General features: G+C 37.9%; 1 protein-coding gene across 1 annotated transcript in view; it reads left to right on the top strand.

Annotated features, from left to right (window-relative positions):
* The window catches only part of SUCLG2 (succinate-CoA ligase GDP-forming subunit beta), a 134,759-nt gene extending 114,987 nt beyond the window's left edge, over window positions 1-19,772 (top strand). Inside the window, exons 10-11 of the mRNA XM_068906758.1 lie at window positions 10,080-10,200; window positions 19,093-19,772. Coding sequence (XP_068762859.1) covers window positions 10,080-10,200; window positions 19,093-19,208 — 237 coding nt within the window. The 3' untranslated portion in view covers window positions 19,209-19,772. The remainder of the gene's footprint in view (window positions 1-10,079; window positions 10,201-19,092) is intronic.
* The last annotated feature ends 317 nt before the right edge of the window (window positions 19,773-20,089 follow it).

Below are 20,089 nucleotides of genomic sequence, written 5' to 3'. Positions count from 1 at the left end.
ATCACACCAGTGGCCAATAGATAGAGATGTGGCACGCTTGAAGATCTCTCGTTATTTATGATGCGTGCCTTTTTAACAGGCCTTTATTATAAATCTAAAGTCTTGAATTAATCAACAGAAATGAACAGCTCTATTTAAATCAAGTCTTGTCATGGATATTTGTGATTGTATCATTTAATTGTATCATTTTGGGTAATTTGTTAAGTTTTAATAACATGCCACAACTCACCTAAATGCTACAATTTACTATTTAAAAGATTCATCTGGCAGCACCCATGCTGTAGGATGTGTACTTCACTAGTTCCGTTTTTAATCATACATCCATTTTCTCCAGGTCCTGTCTCTTTAGAGGAATATTGCAATTTTTTTGAGTTTGAACAATTTAAAATCGTTTGGCCTATTGCCTTTTAACACATCATGAAGCATGATGAAACTGTACACAAATGAACCCCAAGGCATAACATATTGCTGGAATGGGAGGAACATATGCTACCTGTTGTGTCATATTGCTTAAATAATGATTATTTTTTGAAATGGAATTAATTATTCTGATAATTGATTATTGTTTATCAGAAACTTAACTTGAACTTGAGACATTTTAAGGAAGTTAAAATTAGCATGTAGTACAGTTGCTCTGAGAAATTAAGATTGAAGTGCAGAGGCAAAATTCAACAAATACTAGATCAACTTTAATATGATACTTTCACGGCTGTGAAAGAGCTATTTGCTTTTGTAAGCTTTGTTGAGTAAGGGGGTTTTTGATACGGAGGATATCCGTAACGTCTTGCACTAATATGGTACAACCAAGTAAGATGTATTCCATACTTTCCTTAAAGACCATTAATTACTGAGTATGCCCACAGGTTGGGTTGTACAGATGTGTCTGATTTTTTCTGCCATAAAATTAAAAAACAAGAGAACTTAGACTCATTCTAGAAATGCCTTCACCCTCTGACGCACAAGAACTAATCACACGTGTTCTTTTTTTATTACAGTGTGCAGTCAGTTACCTATTATAACTTAGTTTTATTTTGATCTGCACTCTGATCTGCTCTTCCAGCGGCATGGTCTTGTTGGAGCTCAGATACTAAAACGATAGTCAGAACAAACTTAATTGATGTTCTTTTATTCCTTGTACCCAGATTACCCACACTCTGACAGAAAACTTATCCTCCCATATTGATGCCATTGCTTTAAGAACTGCCAGGTGCACGTCATCCTCAAAACAGTAATAAAAACTGGTGACCAGGTTCTCAAATATACTTCAAATAGTACTTTGTGGTCTCAACATTCCCCCCCCCCCGTTGCTTATTATTGTAAGTAAGGATTACATATGGGGATTGCTATGCTTTCCGTCAGTGAAAGATGATGTCTGTGTGGTTGCAGGCGCTTATTTGCCTCTATTCTGAAGTAGGATTAATTAGCTTCCACTCAGGAGTGTATTAACATGCTAAACATGACCTCTGGACAGGAGCTGACTGATGTCTTGCCAGGCAGTCGGACAGGCGTAGAAAGCACCTGACGGTTTGCATCTAACTTCATAAACACATCTGAAGCACGATGGCATACCAGGGGCTGCATGAGAAAAGTGGCATTATTGTGATGAATGTGTTTATGCCAGGGCTCAGACTGTGCACAGTGCATGTCCTGCAAACAGGGAAATGTTCCCAAAACCTTCTCAATGCAAGACTTGCCACACTAAAAAGTCGTATTGAAATGAAAGTCACTTTGCTGCCTGCCATGATATTTTGGATTTGAGGGAGAATGCGTGCATACACTTGGGTCTTCCTGCTCCCAAACTGCCAGCTCCTGGCATCTGGGTAACAGGATGCTCTCCGGGGACTGTTTCTGTTATTGCACTGTGGTGCATAATCTACCAGTCCTCATGTGGTCTCATTCCATTAACGTAATAAGCTCTGATCCCTTAATTTTTTTTTTCTTGCCACAGTGGAATAAGACAAAATCCCGTGACGAAAGTGTTCCTAGTGGTTTATCCACTCTGCTGCAGAGTCCGTCCTACCTGAATCCTTTTCTCATCCCATCAAAGGACAACAGCTACAGTCTGGTCCCCCAGCGTGTGATCATGCCATTTCAAGCCAGCAAAAGCCTATAAAATTGAATCATGTTCTAGACCCTGAATTTGCTATAGGCAGGAAGGACTAGAGAGATCATAGGTTGAACAGTTTAGCTCACCAGAAGCTGAAGTTGCTGCAGAGTTTTGATTTTGTGAAAATGTTTGGTTCAGAACTCTTCACATGGCACCAAAGGAGTCGCATTAGTAAAAGGACTTGCCCCCAGTTCAGTGGTGGTTTGCAGGCCCGATACCGTCATCTCACCAGCCGTTCAAGGAGAGGGCTTAAGATATCAACAACTGAGTGTAGCAGAAACAAGGCTTTCACTCTCGGTGAGACTTGCATTCCTCAGGAATTGATTTACCCCTTAAATACAGGCCAAAAAATAGCATTTGAGAAAATATTTAATCTACTTTTTCTACCTGTCAGCCAGGCCCCCCACCCAGAAAATCTGATTTTTTTTTTTTCCCCCCCCGGGGCTTCATCAAGAGTTCCTCTCCTGCTGTTGGCATAATGCTGTATTACTAATGAATTTTAAACCTTGACCCATTTTAAAATAGTCAAAAACATTCAAAATTGCATTGTATTGATATTTCTTTGCCTGACTGCAAGCTTTCTTGCTTCCCTTTTGGATGACTCATTCTGCTTATATTTATCACCTTCAGACTTTGAAACTTCCATTTCGAAGAGGCAAAATAATATTCTGCGTCATTTTTGTAAAGTAAAATGAGATAGTTTGGCTTTAAGTAGAAAAAATAACCCTGCTCTTCTCTCCAAAGGGGTTTTTATATTCCTTTTCCACATTGAATCGTGCTGTCCTCTAGTGGATCTCTTAAGCAACTGATTCCATGTCCATAAGTATGTGATAGTGCTCTGATACAGTGTGTTTAATCTTTATTTGCAATGAGCCGTAAATGGTGCCTTATTATAAAAAGCTAGTGGATTTGAGTAAGATTTCAAGACTGGATAAGAAAAGGCACATTTAACCTTCAGTCCAAGTTATACTAATATATAAAGACATTCAAAAATGTTCATATCTGACCAATTGGAGCAGAAAGATGCAGAGTGAAAATGTAAGTGTATGGTAGCAGTATTTTATCACCTGCTATTGAGAGTTTTCCTTGTCTTGCACTAAAATAAGTTTTGTACACTGTGATTAGGTAAATGATACAGACTTTCAGAATAATAAGAAGGACTAAATGTATCTTGATAGATGTAAAATAGAGAACTTTTCCTTACTAATGCTACATACCTCTTTAAAAGACTACAGGAATAGATCTTGTGCAGGGCCACAACTGCCTTTGAGTTGTAATGCAGCTGACCTGTACCTTCTCCTACACACTGGAAAACGGCTTCACCTCTCTGCCTCTAAAACACGTAACAAGGAGACTCACTTTCTGAGAAGTGAGGCTCAAGATGTATTACTTTCTTACTGCAAGTAACATATAGCCTCTAACTATTTGAAAAAGAGAGGTGGGTCTCTCGCCTTTAGCAGGGTAAATATGTGTTCCTGGGATGCTCAACTCCTAGCAAAGCTGTGTTCGTGTCAGTTCTAAGTTTATCTTGTCTCGTACATCTCTAAGACTGCAACAGTTCTTGGTACTTTCCTGTCTGTAAAACCCCCAGCTGTGTGGGGAAGGTACTGTTCACACATAACTAACATGAAGTCTTTTTAAGGATCTTTTTAAGACCAAACTGCAGCCTGAATATCTGATTTTAGAAGCAATTGATAATGGGGGAAGCGTCAGTTGTTGAATATCTTCAGCGCTTGTGTCCCAACACCGTCCCAGAGATGATCCCCATTTCTTTGACATATTTGAATATTTGAGATATCTTCCTTCCGCTGATGCACATTAAAGGAAAGAGAGAAGAGACTTCTCTTGAAACGAATGCCTGACTGTATGCTGCTGGCTTGCTTTTCTTGTTTACTTTTTGGCAACTTCATGGACTAATTAGGTAAAAGAATGTATTTTCACAGACACAAAATTAGACCCTGCTGACCAGAAATACTGGGAGATATGATGCATATTTTAACCTCCAAAAACTCTTGGAGCATCCAGGCAAGGATGTTTGCCAACTGTACCATACACATCCACCATCTCCCATGTACATATATGACCTGTGATAACACAGAGTAGAAAAATTAACAAATATAGCTTGCTTCATGTTCTGTGGGTACATCTTTAGCTGACGAAAGAGTTAGGAGTGATCAATAAATGAATTTAGTTAGCTTGAGATGTAAAGGTGGTTTTTTTCAGACTTCAATCAAAGCAAACTGAGTTCTTTGCTAGTGTAGCTTTTTAATTTGCTGCAAATGCAGTTTTACTGATGGTTGCTGAATAGCTTGTTTTCAGCTAAAATAAGTGGATTGAGCTTCAGAAAAACAATTTACAGCAAGGTCAGAGATGATATTGATAATTTTATAATAATGTTTGTAGTTCACTGTGTGAGTGTGCGTGTGTCTGTGCATCTAGGAGAAAAGCAGCACGTGCAGTCATCAAGGCGTGTATCTGGCACTGATAATAGATGAAAAACTGCTGCAAGTATTTCCTGCTGTCATCAGATTAACTAATGTTTTTTGGAAAAATCTCATAAAAAGTACAGCAGCAGAAACTTTGATTTGGGAGATCTGAATGTTCAGATAATTAATTTTGAATTAGCTGTATGTCATACATGCTGAAACATTTTGTTATATGATAAACTTTTTGTTAAATGCTCATGTTCCAATATACGTTTTCAGTAGTACTCAAAATAGATCTTTACTTTAAAATCAAGCTCTTGGTGATTTGGGGCATGGTTTTTACTTGCCAGTTCTCTAGGTGTGTTCCTCCCCGTGCGTTTTTGTGTGGGCCTTGCTTCAGCGCCAGTGTTAGTGTGCCCAGAGGGTGGGTGAGATCAAGGAGCCGGTTCGGCATCCTCATGGCTCAGAGCGTTCATACTAGCATAGGGCAAAGACAGCCCTCTTTGGCACCCTGAAGTTAGGTCATCTTAAAATGATTATGAAACTTTAGCCTGAGTTAATTTACCTTCCTGTTTGGGTTTTTGTTGTAGGTGAGAATCGCATCTTTGCCATATGTGAGGTATGGGCCATTGGTCAGTGCTGCGGTGCATTGTTACCCTAATTCCGTTCTGATTGTTCTGTGGTGAGAACAAAGATAGCAAATGGAAGAGCAGTAACAATTTGCAAGTGTCAAGTTTTTGTCCTCTCTGTTATTGTGAACAGAATTTGTATTGTTGGTGTAGAACATGAAGGATATTCAGTAGACAAGACTGTAACAGCTGCAGACATCTAGACATCCTGTGTATAGATTTATAAATGGGCATTAGGAAAGGTGGGATGCTTTAGAGATGCTGCCTGTATTTATCCTTAAGTGTATCGTGATGAGATGTCATTGTGCATTTTGTTAAGACTAAGAACATTATTAATTTTTCCCCTCTATAAATCTGTATGTAATATATCTAATTTTTAGGCTGTAAGCAAGTATACTAAAGCTGTCCATTTGCTGTACTTATGATGCTCTTAGTTGTTTGGAGCTTAGCAGCCTTTTGGATTGTCAGTGATCCAGTACAATTCTAGCGCTAATCTCTTAGCACAATTACTTCTGTTAATGCAGAGCTGCATTTATTTGGGTTTTTTTTTTTGGTGCCAGACACTTGAAGCAGGGTTGTAAGCTTTGTCACTTACCAAGTGATTTAACAAATTAACTCACTGGAAGTTGAAACTGTGCTATTTTTATTAATAAAGCAATATAGATTATGCATAGATACAGCTATACATAAATGTGTCTGATTTCTTATCTAAAGAGTGAGAAGGCTATCTTATGTGTCTGCACTTATGTGCATGTAGCTTTTGGGAGCTGTGAGATTAATGAGTATTGTAGTATTTATACATCTTTCACATATCACATCTAGCATGCAGACAGCGATACCTGAACGCTCACTTGGTTTCCATTACTTCTGCTTTCCAGCGTTGGTGCTTGGAGGCTGGCAGGCTGTAGGTTGCTACCACCATTGATGGTGTAGTCTTCATATTACTGTGGGTTGTCTTAATTTCTCCGGAGAAGTACACAGTCAATTGCAAGTATACTTGATGGCAGTTCCACTTCTATTATCGGTCTTGGTAAATGGAGATAGCCTAACCTGTGCGTATGCTAGTATCTTAAGTTTTCTTAATAATGTTGCTGAAATACAAAGTAGTTTTATAAGGCAAGCAATTGGGTAGAAATGGTAATTATAACAATAATCCTAGCAAGCAAACTGTATGAAGGCAGCTTGCCCTCTTCTTAATATATATCTGATGTTCTGTATGTGTTAGATACTGAGCATGTTAATATGTGATGGTTCTGATATACAATGGGAGGTTAATTTTTCTTATAGCCTGTAAATATAGTTTGTGCGTTTTCCTTGCACATGAAATACTGAAAACCTTTTCATCTGTCTACCGAGTCTGAATGTTAAAATCCTTTCAGCTAGAAATGCAAGATCTACTCAAGCTAAAGAAGCAAATACAAACAAATTTCGGCAGAGTTAAAGTGAATCTCTGCATCATGGGGACTGATCTGTTGGCTTATTTGTAAGATTACAATACAACTCAGGGTTGAATTCTCAACCTGATTCAGTTTCCTATTGATTGAATCCTTTTAGACTCTTCTCTAATTTAACAGAATATTTTTTATTAAAGCCAAGCATGCAAACATCAATTGCCCAAGCTGCATCTAATTTCCTTCAACATTTTTTCCTTTAGCTGCCAATGGATTAGAAGCCCTGATTAGAATGCAGCTTGAAAGCTGAAAAGCAGATCCTTACATGAGAATGTCTGTGTTAGGAATTAAAATATCTGCACTAGGCATAAAATCCTCCTCCTTATCTCTGATGATGTAAACACACTTGCTTATGTTGATTTGTCGCATGCCTGGTGCAATGTCCCTAAATTAGGCACATGTATTAGAAAGGACAGAATCAGTGTCTGTGGCTTGTTCTGCTGCTAGAATGCAACACTGCAGTGTATTTTACCATCAATGCCCTTTGCATAGGTGTCTCCCTACATAAGGGTTAATGTACTAAGAGTTTGAAAGGCTCCATTTTATCTTTGTGTTTTACCTCCTAACACCAAGAGCAGTTGCATGCGCACAAGTAGTAGGAGCAAGGAAGGGCCTTCTAAGGTTTCACTGTTGGCAGCTTCTACAAAGGTCAGGCTTGTATAATAGCACAAAGGTGAAAGAAATAATTGCAATGACATCACCAACTTAATATCCAGGAAACCCTAGATTGGTAAATGTATCCATTCCACATGTTGGCTGACGTCTAAACTATAAGAAAGAGTTTTTAAATGAATTCAGTTGTATATTTTGATTTGGTTAGACTATTAATTTCATTCTGATACCTAATGTACTCTGCCTGTGATGAGGAAGCCACATCATGAGCCATATGCAGTCTGTTACTGTGCAGGCTGTATGAAGTATAGCAGTTGGTGCTCTGTGTACTGAATCACAGTACCTGATTTCAGAGGGAGAAATTTGGATAGTGGGATTTTTAAGGGAGATTATTATTAATTATTGTTCTGTTTCTGCAACATTAGAGATGCTCTGTGCTTTGAAAATCTCCAAGACAGAATTCTGTTCTATATTCTGTTTGTAGTATCAGGATGCCCAGAGGAGGTAGAAAATTTTAAAAGGATGACTCCACTGGAAATAGTGAAAGGAGAAAAGTAGTAGGACCAAAAGCATCATAGCAGATTTGTATTGGAAAGAGTTATCATTGAGAGGAAAGGAGGAGAAAACGGGGCTGCATATTGCATGATGAGATGGAACTGTTCTGACTGTTTTGGGGACAGCATAATGGAAAGTTTTGGAGTTGAGAGCAGCAGCAGGGGAGGAGAGCGCTGTTATTGAGGTGATCCCGTTGTCATCTTAAGACTGCTATGCTAAGATTAGAGTTTTACAGTGCAATCTAAGCACTACATGTGCTCTTAATAAATGATATTTTTGAAGTCTAGGGTGCTGCAGAAGGTTATTGGTGAACTGATTCCCCACAGGAAGCAAACCTTCCCCCCCCCCCCCCCCCCAACCACCACCACCTTTTTATTAGTCTATCATGGATTACTAACAATGGTGAGCTTTCAACCTGCGTGTGTGACTGCACATCGCAGGAGTTAATTGTCACATTTTGTCTGCAAGGACGTACTAAATATGATTGCGCAGAGCTATAAACATGCATGGCTGGAGGGAATTTTGGTGCTGGCATGAGTCTGGCTACCTGGAGGTGTGCAGAGTAAATCAGTTCTTGTGCAGTGAGTTAAGCATAATTGTGGTTGACATCACACACAAGTGCAATTCTGTGATATTTCATTCCTTCAAACCTAATACCATCTTTATCTTGTCTTCTTTCAAGTCAGTGTGATTCTGGCAAAGCTTTTTTGTGAGACCCAGTGAAGCCTATTGCCAAGTGTCCCAGAATGTGGTGGATTAGCCCCAACCTGCAACCAGCAACAGTATAGCTGTGTCTGTATGGTGTCCCCCCTTAACAAGCTATAGTGGGAAGCCTGGTATACTAACTTGGGTTCAGCATTATACTACTTTGACATAACTATCTTTCCTCCACACCCAAAGTGATAAGACATTGTGCTGTGCCATTTCACTATCACTGACTTCAGGGTAGCTGTGTTTAGTTCAGTCCTTTGGTTTGAAATGCCCTATGTGAAACCCAGCCTGTAGCAAGAATCAAAGCGTAGTTATGCCGCTGGGAGGAGCGAAAGTCATGCCCTTGAAGCGCCTGTGTCTGGGTGAGGGGTTAGTCCCAGATGGTTAAGTTTCATAGTATACTTGCATGATGTTCAGTCAGTCCCATAGTTGACCAACTCTTCCAGTGATAAGAGAGGCTGGAGCACAGCCGTCTCATCTTTTCCTGTCCTTTCCTGAGGAATTGGCCCACACTGAGTACAAGATTATAATCCCTCTTAACTTCCATTTCCCCTTTCTTCCCAATGGCACACAAGGCCAGTGCATGGCAACTAGGCTTGAAAGGGAAAACGTATTTTCAGGCTGGTTGACAGTTTTTGGTAACTCACCTAAAAGGACTTTTCTAATGAATGATTAGATAATGCTAACAAAGATGACCAGTGCCTATCACGATGGAAATAAGTTTTACAAAATTATAACTTATCAAGTAGAGAGATAGCATATGAATATCTTTATGACAAAACAATTTTATTTAGCTCTTACTACATTTTACCATTACTGTATTTAATTTCGAAAGTTATATGGAGTGTTTGTTCCTTCTGAGCTGGGGAGAGCATCTCAGATAGATGTCTTGTATGTTGTGATGGATGATTTAATTGTGAATCGGGTGCAAGAATTCCAGTTTCTAGAAACTGAAAATTGCATTTTTTGGGGGTTGTTATCAATTAATCTGTGGTAATTAATTCTGTTTGTTACATGCCTTTCCTTGTTAATTAGAAAGGATTTTACACCTCCTTATCAAGTCAGGGCAAGTATATTACCTTTTCCTCTGTACTGCTTATAGTAAAGAGTGCTTGGAAATTGTTTTATGAAGGATCCATGTGACTACTTCATCGTTAAGACATTTCAGATGAATTGCAGACTGTAGGGTTTACCTTAGACTTTATGTATAGACGCATGCACTTTCACATGCTTTCTGGTACTCTGTCTCACATACTGCATTTTCTGAGCTTCAGACTCCAATGGCTGTTCAGTGCTTTAAAATAAAGTTCAAAAAACAAGTTATTTAATGTGTTTTTATTATCCATAAAAAATTTTCCTCTTTTGTGTAATAATGTTTTTATGAGATAAATTGTCTTACTGATTTAGACCAAGGCAATTAATCGCTTACTGTTCCATGCTACACAAGACTTGGGATGAAGTTTTCTGAGTTACACAGGTGTAGTTTGTAGACTTCTTTAGGTGAGAGCCTGTCTAACAGAGGTGAATTTGTATCCAAGTTTGGATTTGTAAAACACTGCCTTATGTTTCTACTATATGTTTCCTACAGGTTGAAGCAATACTTGTAAACATTTTTGGTGGGATTGTGAACTGTGCCATTATAGCCAATGGTATTACCAAAGCCTGCCGAGAGCTTGAACTGAAGGTACCTCTGGTGGTCAGACTGGAAGGTGAGTGTTAATGGTTTGAGGAGAAAATATTCCGTTAGATACACGGTAAACCATTTTGACTTTCTTTGATCTCTACGCTCTGAAGGAAGATGCATGAATTAGTTCAGCACAGTAAGCGTATGTCCAATTCTTCATCCTTAGGATGACCTGAAATCAATAAACTCTCTTTCCTCACATATTTCTGTGTTCCTGGTCCCAGGTGGTAATGGATGCAATAAAATTTTGCAAAGAAAGCATAATGTTTTTGCTTGTATCATTTGCAATTCAAATAGAAATGATTTTGATGCAAGTTTCTATTTACTGGATAGTGGGTTTTTTCAAGCGATTTTTACTGAATGCAGTTCCACTATTGCTAAACCTCCAGTAACATACACTTTTTTAAAACTTACTGCAATATTATAATTAAAAGAAAGATGTTAGAAACAGTATTTGTGAGAGAGATATTACTATAATGAGTTCTCCTGCCCAAATATCCAATCCAGTTAAAATCCAGTAGAAACCAGTATATTTGGCAATAGTGAGGAATAACTTTCAGAATGCATCCAGTGTTGTTCAATTAGGGGGGAAAAAAAGCTGAGGTGGAGCACCCCTTGGCAGTTAGTAGCTTTTCTTTAATGTAATAGCAGTGGAGTTCTTTCCTGAAGGAGGAAAGATGCTTCCTCTGTCATTGAATGAAAAAGTGCTTTGGCTCTTTGTTGAAATCAGCACAACAGTATTATACTTAAAACTTCACTTTTTGGTAAAGTATATTTGGAAAATAGAATATTTTTGTTTGTTAAGGATTGTTCCCCAGCAGCTTTAATATTCATTTTTGTGTGTGTGTAAGGGCGTTAAATGTCCTATTACTCAGTGTTCGTATGGGGGGGGGGGTCGGGTCCTTCCATCCATGCTTTCCCAGCATTGGTGGTGAAAAGAGGAAACGCATCCTTTTTTTTTTTTGCACCTGAGGAACAAAAATATAAGGTATTCTTTAACATTGTGATTGGGGGGGGGGGGGGGGGGGGAAGGACGGACAAATAGTCCAAATATACCAGACTTTTTCCATATCCAAAATGCACAGTCATCAGAACTCAGGAAGACACAGATTTCTCACGAAGCCCCTTGTTTAGAAGGTTACGTCTTTTGCGTTTAATAACAAAGCAGGGTTTTCCCATCCTTTATTCTCATGCTATATATAATACGTACTATGCCATAATATGTATTTCATGTCAGGGGATGCCACAGACTGTGACACGCAGTTCTGTCCCGTAAATGTTCTGCTATGCATATCATTGCACTGTTCAAATACCTTTCAGTGTGCATTAAAAAAAATCATGGTTTATCATATGTTGCCTTTTGCTATAGTAAGGAGGGGAAATACACTACCCTGGATTGTAGAAACAGATGAAGATTTTCACCGGCTGATAAAACACCATTAAGCGCTTTATGAGACTAACCAGATAGTTTAACATGTGAAGGAGAGACGGAAGGATATTGGTTACAGGCAGGAAAGGTTCAGAATATGAAATCTCATTGCTTATCCTTTTTATACAATGTTGCTTTTGCTTTTTGTCAGGGCAAAAAAACCCTTTTTTTTGTCTATCTTAGCTGTCAGAAAGTTTATCTGTATCATAGCTATAAAAGTTTTTTGCGTTTCTTGTCCGTCGTAGCTGTTGTTTGGTAAGTACAGATATTGGAAAAAACTTTAGCTGTCCTTCTAAACAAGACAGTTACCATTGTTAGAAACCAATATAAGAGAAACAAGGAAGATCAACTTGCTCATTTGCCTAATGGCTAGGTCTGCCATTAGATTTTCTTGATCTTTCTCTAGCACTTTGTATTAAGTGTTCCATGATCGTACACACTAAGTGTGTAACTTTTTTACGTGACTTCTGGGAGATTGCAAGAGGCAAAGCAGTCCCTGGGCTGCATTAGTCCAGTACTCCAGTATTCCTCTACTGGATCTGCGCAGTGCCGAGAGCACACCCTTTGTCCTTGTACAAAGCCGTATGGTGGTGTCCGGATGGTTTCCTGCACCGGAAGCAGCTGCTCCTGTCCCCAGGCAGGTCTTGGAAGTGCTTAATTCTTTATACACCACCAGATTGCCTAATTCTCTGTATACTACCAGGGTGTTTTATTCTGTATATACCACTGGAGTGCTAAATATGAAAGAAGGAGAGAGGAGGAGCTGTTCCTCTTGTGCCTGGGACCTTTATAAGAGTCATTTGCTGCTTAATTCATACAGGTCAAAGCTGAATCTTCAGAAAGTTAAAGGCAGATATTAATGCAAATATCTCTTGTTAATCTTCTTCCTATGATTACCCACTCTTTAGTAGGTTAATAATTATGATTTTTCTAGTCTCACTGGTGACTCAGGAGAAGGAGCTACCAGCTTTTCTTTAGGAAGCTCTGTCCCACTATAATACAGTAAACTGTCACTTTTGCATAATATTCATCCCAAAAGCCCTTTAATTCCTTCTATTATTCCTAGTGTTACCCATCAGTTCGTCCTAAATGAAGACCTCTGTTGTTTACAGCCTTCAGATGTTGTACTTAGAAACTGTTAGCTTGTAACTTCTGCTTTCTCTGCCTCCTTAATCACCCAACCAAGCAATATATATATTTAGTTCTTTTAATCTTTCCTCAGAAGACAATCCCTCTGGATTCTTAATCATCTTCGTTGTTCTTCTTTGAACTGTTACTGGGTTATTCAAACGTATAATGATTTTGAATTAATAATGAGTACTGTGGAAGTAATAAGGCTACCCAAGACATTTTAAAATATCATTGGTGTAACGTTTTACACTTCAGAGGAATAAAAAGAAACATGCATTTTCTGGATTTCCATTTTAAACATTTTTTCCAACAGAAGGTTCATGATTATTCCCATAAATCTAACAGATTTGTGACCTGCACTTTAAAGACTCTTTGCCCACATGCACAGTATTACAAATGTCTTGGTGACTAGAGTTTTAATCAGTCAAATCTGTCTTGATTTAGCAGGATTTTGTGGACAAATCTTTGTTCTCAGTTGTATAATTATTACAAGCTGTTTTACCGGTGGATAAAGAAAGGATTACTCCTCTCTTTGAAAATGGTAACTTTATAATTATGTGTATTTACTTGCCTCATCAGTAAAGAACTCACCAGCTGAGAAACAGGATTATTATTGTTTAAAAGGCTCATGGACAAATGGAGAAATAACATAGTCTACATTTACAGATGCATAAAACTCGCTTCTCTATTGTTATACAGGATTTTTTTTTCCTTTAAAATGTAACATATTTCAATTAAGTTTCATGGAAACTAACTAGGAATGCTGAACGGAAGCCAAAATTTGTTTCGCGTTTATGAAGCTTAAAGTTAGATGAAAAGAGGTAGGAGTAGAAAAGAATTGTGAAATATAACTTCCTCTTCTCTTCCTATGTTGGAAATTTTACATTCTCTCTCTCTCTCTTTTAACAAATGAATTCTCCTCTGGTCATAGGACAAGAAGAATTGGGAGGAATTAGAGCAACTGAATATGTTCAAATGGAGCTAGAAGCAAATGGCTTTGATTCAAATGCCTGAATCCAGAATTTCCTATTATATTCTTAGCTGTGTGATTTGTGACCTTCTGTATTCTTTGGAATCCAATGAATTTTTTTAAACATTCAGAAGTCTTTTGCACACAAGTGAAATAGTGGTCCAGTTTGTATATCTTACTACTGTTTGCCCATGAGCACAAATGTGCTTAAGTATGTATGTCTGTGAATTTTAGTATCCCAGATGCCTATCAAGAGAAAACAAATATCACAAAGTGACATGTAGAAGAATTTCTTTCATGTCAACCTATTCAGGCATCCTGGGTTTCGACATTCAGCACAAGGTTAAATGCCTTATCAAGTGTTTCCCAGTTAGGATGTAAACAAGGGGTGGAGGGAAAGATAAAATATTCTTCAAGGAAAAGTTTAAGATAGGGTAGAGCAAAAGGGTGGACAGAATGAAAAGATTTTAATTCTCTCTTGTAAACAGGAAGTGAAAGTTGGTATATTTATGTATATAGTTGATCTATTCTTGGCTCTGGAGCCAACAGCTACCAAATACCTAAAGATCATCACTGTAAGCTTATCACTAGCCAAACCTCAAAACAGATGTTGATTTGAGGGTTAGCTAGTGATGAACTTTAAAAAGCCCTTTCCCTTATTCCCCAACATCTGAGTTTTTGAGACCTTAGAGTTTCCAGTTCACATACTGCTTGTGGGCTAGCCGAGATGACATGACCTGAATCTCTCCAGAGGAGAACCTGGCTCTTAGTATGCTCATCAGCGTAGTGTATCAAAGCTGAACCGTTGCCATCGACAATGTAACATGGCCACAGTGTGTTGACATCAATAACATTTTGCAGACACAGTGTATATTATGAAATATTTTGTCACAGCAGAATTTTTTTTGTTCGTCATCTATTTTTTAGGACCTACCTTGATGTATGTATCTGTGCCTTCTCCCCTTAAATCTTATTTCACTGAAAACCTAGAAATGGCATGACAGAATCGTGCATCTCATCGTGCCCTCAGCCCTACACAGTGGCAGTTTAGCCTGTTCTTAGTGTTTTTATGACTGTCCAAGTAAACAAATGAGTGATTCCAAAATCTTGTTGGTGTAGAGGTTGGGGAGTGTTTTTTTTGTTTTCGTTCAAACTGTGCGGGCCTGTTGACTCATTTATAACAATATGTATACTGGTATACTCTTAAAATTTATAGAAACATGCTTAGATAGAACATTTAACGTTAGGGTTTTCATATAGTGAATTGAATAGATTTGCTTTGTTAATGGTAGCAGAGATTTCGAGGCAATAGAAGTGTAAAAGTGACAGCTTACATGTACACAAACACAGAGGTGGTTTTGCATCCCAGGTTTCAGAAGGTGGATACTTAGAATAAAAAGCCTGAAAGTATACGCTGATAAAATCACATCTTTTCTGTTATTCCATGGAGTGGCATTGAGAGTAGTATGTGACAAAAGGGGAAAAAAACCTCTCCTTTTCTCATCACAAAGTCATTCTCCTAGTAGTAGTTAAATTTAAAACAAACAAACAGAAAGTCCCACAGCCTTCAGTCCTGTGTATTTTCAGTTTTTCAGTTAGTTATAGTGTAAGTGAAGGGCAGGTTATTTTGCTAGCCTGTGTGGGGGATTCTGTTTACAGTTCTCTGACACCATCCAGTGGCAGAAGGTTAATGTTAGACTAGTGGGATTATTTATTTGTTTATTTCGGCGTCTACTGCAATAACAAGATACCTTTTGTTGATTTTTTTTAAATGTTTCTAATATTTTCTGAACACTTAATTTTCAAAATCTTACCTCTGCTTTCAGGGAGATCTTGTTACAGTTTGTGCTCTCCATCCATCTAAAATACTATTGCTATCAGATAAAAAAGTCAATTCCATGATTTAAAAAAATGTGATTTACAGCAAAAGAAATGCCTGCAGAAAATACATTTAGTTGTATGGCCTGCCTATGAAGATAGTATTTTATTTAATAAACATAATATGTAACCTTAGTCTTTTAACAACTATTACATTCTTTTTCAGCTTTCACATTTCCATTCATCTGCATAAACTCCCCCATCCTTCTTAGTGGACTGTGGCTTATATTGATTTTGTAATGCATGTTAGACAAGTAGTGCGTAGAGCAATCAATGCAGTGCAAAATAGATCTAACGTACTGTTCCCATTCTGACCTGTTAGTAAATTAACATTGGCCGCTTAGTGAAGAGCAAAATTGAGTTTTAAATATGTGGCTATCACAAAAGGCATAATATTTTTCTTTGTAGAAAGATTGCCAGGAAAGCTTCTACCTGTCTCCATTCTTTTTCCACATAAGATTCTACAAGACACAGAGAACGTTATGTTTTAAACGTTTATCACACTTGTATCTAAATAATACATAAAACCTTCAAAACTTAATGGGAATTGCTATAAAAATGTAAGGAACTTAACAGAGAAGAGAAGCTTTCCTAGTGTCTTCTACTTCCCTATACAGTTCTATACTGGCAATTGCCAGCTTCCACATTACATTTTATAGGATGGCTGAAACGCATCAAATAGTCATCTTCAAAATTCTGTAGGAAGAGAGCAGCACAGTTCTCATTGTTATTACACAACCGCAACCCCATTCTGTCAGAGATTTCAGATGTCTTTGACCTTCCTGCACAAGCTGCCAGTGTCCTACAGCATGTGTTCTCTATGCATATCGATGGGTGAGCGTGACCTCTTCTACCGGTGCCCCCAAGCAACCAGTAGACCCCCGGCAGTCCCTTGCTCGCAACTCTTTGGGCAGCCGCCTCTGCAGTCCCGGCAGTGCTGGGACCTGCTGCCACAGAGATGTCTTGGGTCCCTCTCAGTGCAGGGAGTGGGAATCCTGATTTGAGCGCAACGCTGAAGCAGGCTACTGAATCTGTCTGCTTCTGATGTACGATTTCAGACGTTGTCCGACCAAAAAACAAGCTCACCCTTAAAAATGAGCGTTTTGGAAAGCTGCAGGATACAGAATGTGTTCATTGCATGGTTAATCATTAAGGATATAATTAGTGTATAGCTCCAAATATAATTAAAATTCATTTTGCTAGGTCTAGAAATTACGAAGTAATTATAAGCATTTTGACATTGCAAATGAACAAGGAACTTGGCGTGGTCAAGAGGATAGAAATGCTCCTAAAGAGCATCAGCTCAGGGTCTTGTACTTGTAACTAATGATGTGATCCCAAAGTGTGGATTCCAGTTATTCAGTGACATATGACTCAAAATACTTCCACGATGCAGAAGTTATCAATGATCCAAACAGTCACTTGGCTTTGCTGGAGAAAGGATAGGAAAATCTAGATTCTCTGTGCAGCTTTGTTTTCCAAAAGGAATGAGCTGGAGTTAGTGGGAAGTCTGATGCAATGCAGTTGTTACAGAGAGTCAGAACCTTCATCCACCTTCATTCACATGACAAGAACCCAGAATGGAATCAAAAACTGCAACTGAAAAGACAAAATCAGGACAGGGTGAAAATTTTAAATATCAGAGAAAAATGATGTTTTGAAAACATACCAAGTCCTGTAAGTATGTTATTCCTAAGTAATTTGGAATTAAAAATTCAAAATATTCCTTAAAAAAAAAAAAAAAAGTATTTCTCCTTCTCTATCTTTCCTTCCTCCTCCCACCTCCAATACCACCTGATTATAGCTTATCTTGGTATCCCCCAGCAGCATCATGGCACGTTCATGAGTGATGTGAATTAGCCTTCGAAAAGACTAGTGTCCTTACATTCTTCTTTAGATTCAGCATTGGTTAAAGGGTGGAAGCAGCACATATTTTAGGATGACATTAATAACGTTCTAATGGCAACGTGGGAAGAAGGAAAATCAAAACTGCATTTGCCTTTTGTAGGGTTCATTTGTTCTATATTAAGAATAGTCTATTAAAATGCAAAAAGAGAGTCTAAAAAGCTGGAAAAAGTTGTATAATAAAGAATTTATATTCAGCGATAGGAGGCTATGTTTTACTGGCAAAATGAGCACAGTGAGGCCTGGATCTCAGGTTGATCTTGGCAGTTTTTGCAGCACTCGTGGAAAGTTTAGGAAAAAATTGGGAAGGAAAGAGTTTTGAGATGAGCAGAGACCTAGTGTAAGTTGATTGTGGGAAGGAAAAAAGGTGAAGCAGGATGATGAGGTTAAGAACTGAGAGGAAAATGCGAGGGACAAGAATAGAGGCAGAGAAGGGAACTAAGTGTGTTGGGAGAGGAGAGTTGGGATGGAAGAGCAGGGTGAGATCAGAGCCTCACTGTGAAGAAATTGGGCCACGTTCTGAACAGAGTGAAAAGGGGACGTGAAGGTCTGTTAAGCAAGATAAGGGTAAAGGGGGAGCCACTGGGTAGAACAGATGATGGATAAGTTTTGTAGAGCTGTTTGGCAAGAAAGAACTAATTGATAGCACTTTTAGTTTGTGTGGCTCCTTGGATTGTCACCAGAAGTGTTCTGCAAACCAACTAACATTCTATTTTTAAATTAATTAGATCAGAAAAACCCAGTTTTGTTGTTTTTGAAAATTTGGGGTTATAACAAGGCAGGACAGGATCTCAGTGACAGTCAGTCATCTCTTCTAATCAACATGTTCTTATTTAACTATGCACTTGTCTTTTATACGAGTGTTAACACTGTCAGACAGGAGGTATCTTTTTTTAATTTAAGTCTCTTTCCTTTCCTGTGCAGATTCTCTGTAGACTAAACTTGAGCTCTGTAGGTATGAAATGGAGCACTTGCGCTGTGTAACTCTACAGTCTCCTTAAATGTGGGATAGTGTAGTGCAGGAGCAGAGAGAGCAGTATCAAGTTGGATGTGACACAGCTGTGTATGTTTCCCTTTTTTAGCAGAAGGGCAAAAGCATATTCAAGAACAGCTCAACATCAGTTAAGGTTTTCAAGGTTACTCAAATCTTTGTCTCCCGTACAGCCAATTTTGTGAATTTTAGTTATTGTTGATTCGCTGATTGCTGATTAGTTATAGCTGATTGTTGCTAATAATAATAGCTGTTTTGTTTTGTTTTGTTTTTTTACAGTGCTTTAAATTTTCTGAATGTCTTAAAGACTTGATACCTGATTCATTATCCACCGTTCTTGTTGGATATCTCCATTGAGTATGGTGGATGTTGGATTGATCCTCTGTGGATACAAGTACTATTATCAGATTTCATTGTCTGTCAAAACTTTCATTAAAATTTGAGAGTTCTTTCTTCTCAGCTCAGTCTAAACTACTCATTGACTGTGTTGTTAAAATGAAATGATGTCTAGTTTGAAGCCTTAGCATTTTTATAGAGACTGAATAGGAGATGCTATTGGTTGATGTTCATTAATAATTAGTTAATGCTTTTATTTATTTATTTATTTTTTAAGGAACAAATGTTCATGAAGCCCAGCGTATTCTGAATGAAAGTGGACTTCCTATCACATCTGCAAATGACCTTGAGGATGCAGCAAAGAAGGCAGTGGCTAGTGTTGCCAAAAAATAACTCCTTGAGGATATCCTCATGGAAAGCATATGTGTTTCAGAAGGCATCATTCCTGTTGTTATTTCAGAGAGGATAAGTGGAATTTTTCTAAGCAGTCATCAGTGTTGACGGACTTATTTTGTGATACATGGTGAACGCAGACCATGGTTTCTGAAATTTTGCAACTACTGTCTTTAAACTTGGTATATCTTCATCTTTTAATTTTGGTATTTAAAATTGCATTAAATAATATTTCACTTCACAAAATTCTTTTTCTGCTTTCTTTCCAAAATTGTCACTGATAAACTCATGATAAGATACAACAATGAATAATTGACTGCTATCAACACGACTGTTCTTTAGTCAAATGCATGTAGTTCATGTATTTTTTTTTAAACAATACTTTCTTTTTTATGTTATAGAGAGACAGCAAACTACTAATAGGTTAATGCATTTTATATGAACTTTTACAGTAACGTACAAATTTGTGTGCTTACAATATCTATTTTTATTCAAATGAATACTGTTTATTTTCTTTTTTAGAAATCACACACTTTGCCTTAAGCTGGTTTTTTTTTTTTTTTTTTAGATGCAAAAGTATACCTCACAGTAGGAAGACAGGTTGAATAGTTGATGGTGAAAGGACCTTCCATTCTTATACTGTACCTATAAGCAGGTGAAATGTGATTCAATTTATTTCTCAGTTTTTAGAAGTGAGGTACAGTGTTTCTAGGTATAACACTGTCATACAGAAAACGCTAGGAGAATGTGTCTGCTAGTAAAAACAAAAGGCTGCTAACTTTTCAAAATAAACTCTTTAATAAGTTTGTCACTGCTGTGAGGATTCAAGAGAAGATGAGAACCTGAAGCAGTTTTTTATTGGTAGCACAGGCTATTTTTCA

Source organism: Struthio camelus, chromosome 14 (genome assembly GCF_040807025.1).
Source record: "Struthio camelus isolate bStrCam1 chromosome 14, bStrCam1.hap1, whole genome shotgun sequence".
In the NCBI taxonomy this organism is placed as follows: Eukaryota; Metazoa; Chordata; class Aves; order Struthioniformes; family Struthionidae; genus Struthio; species Struthio camelus.
Note: the sequence above shows the minus strand (reverse complement) of the source record. Positions and strands in the feature narration are given on the sequence as shown.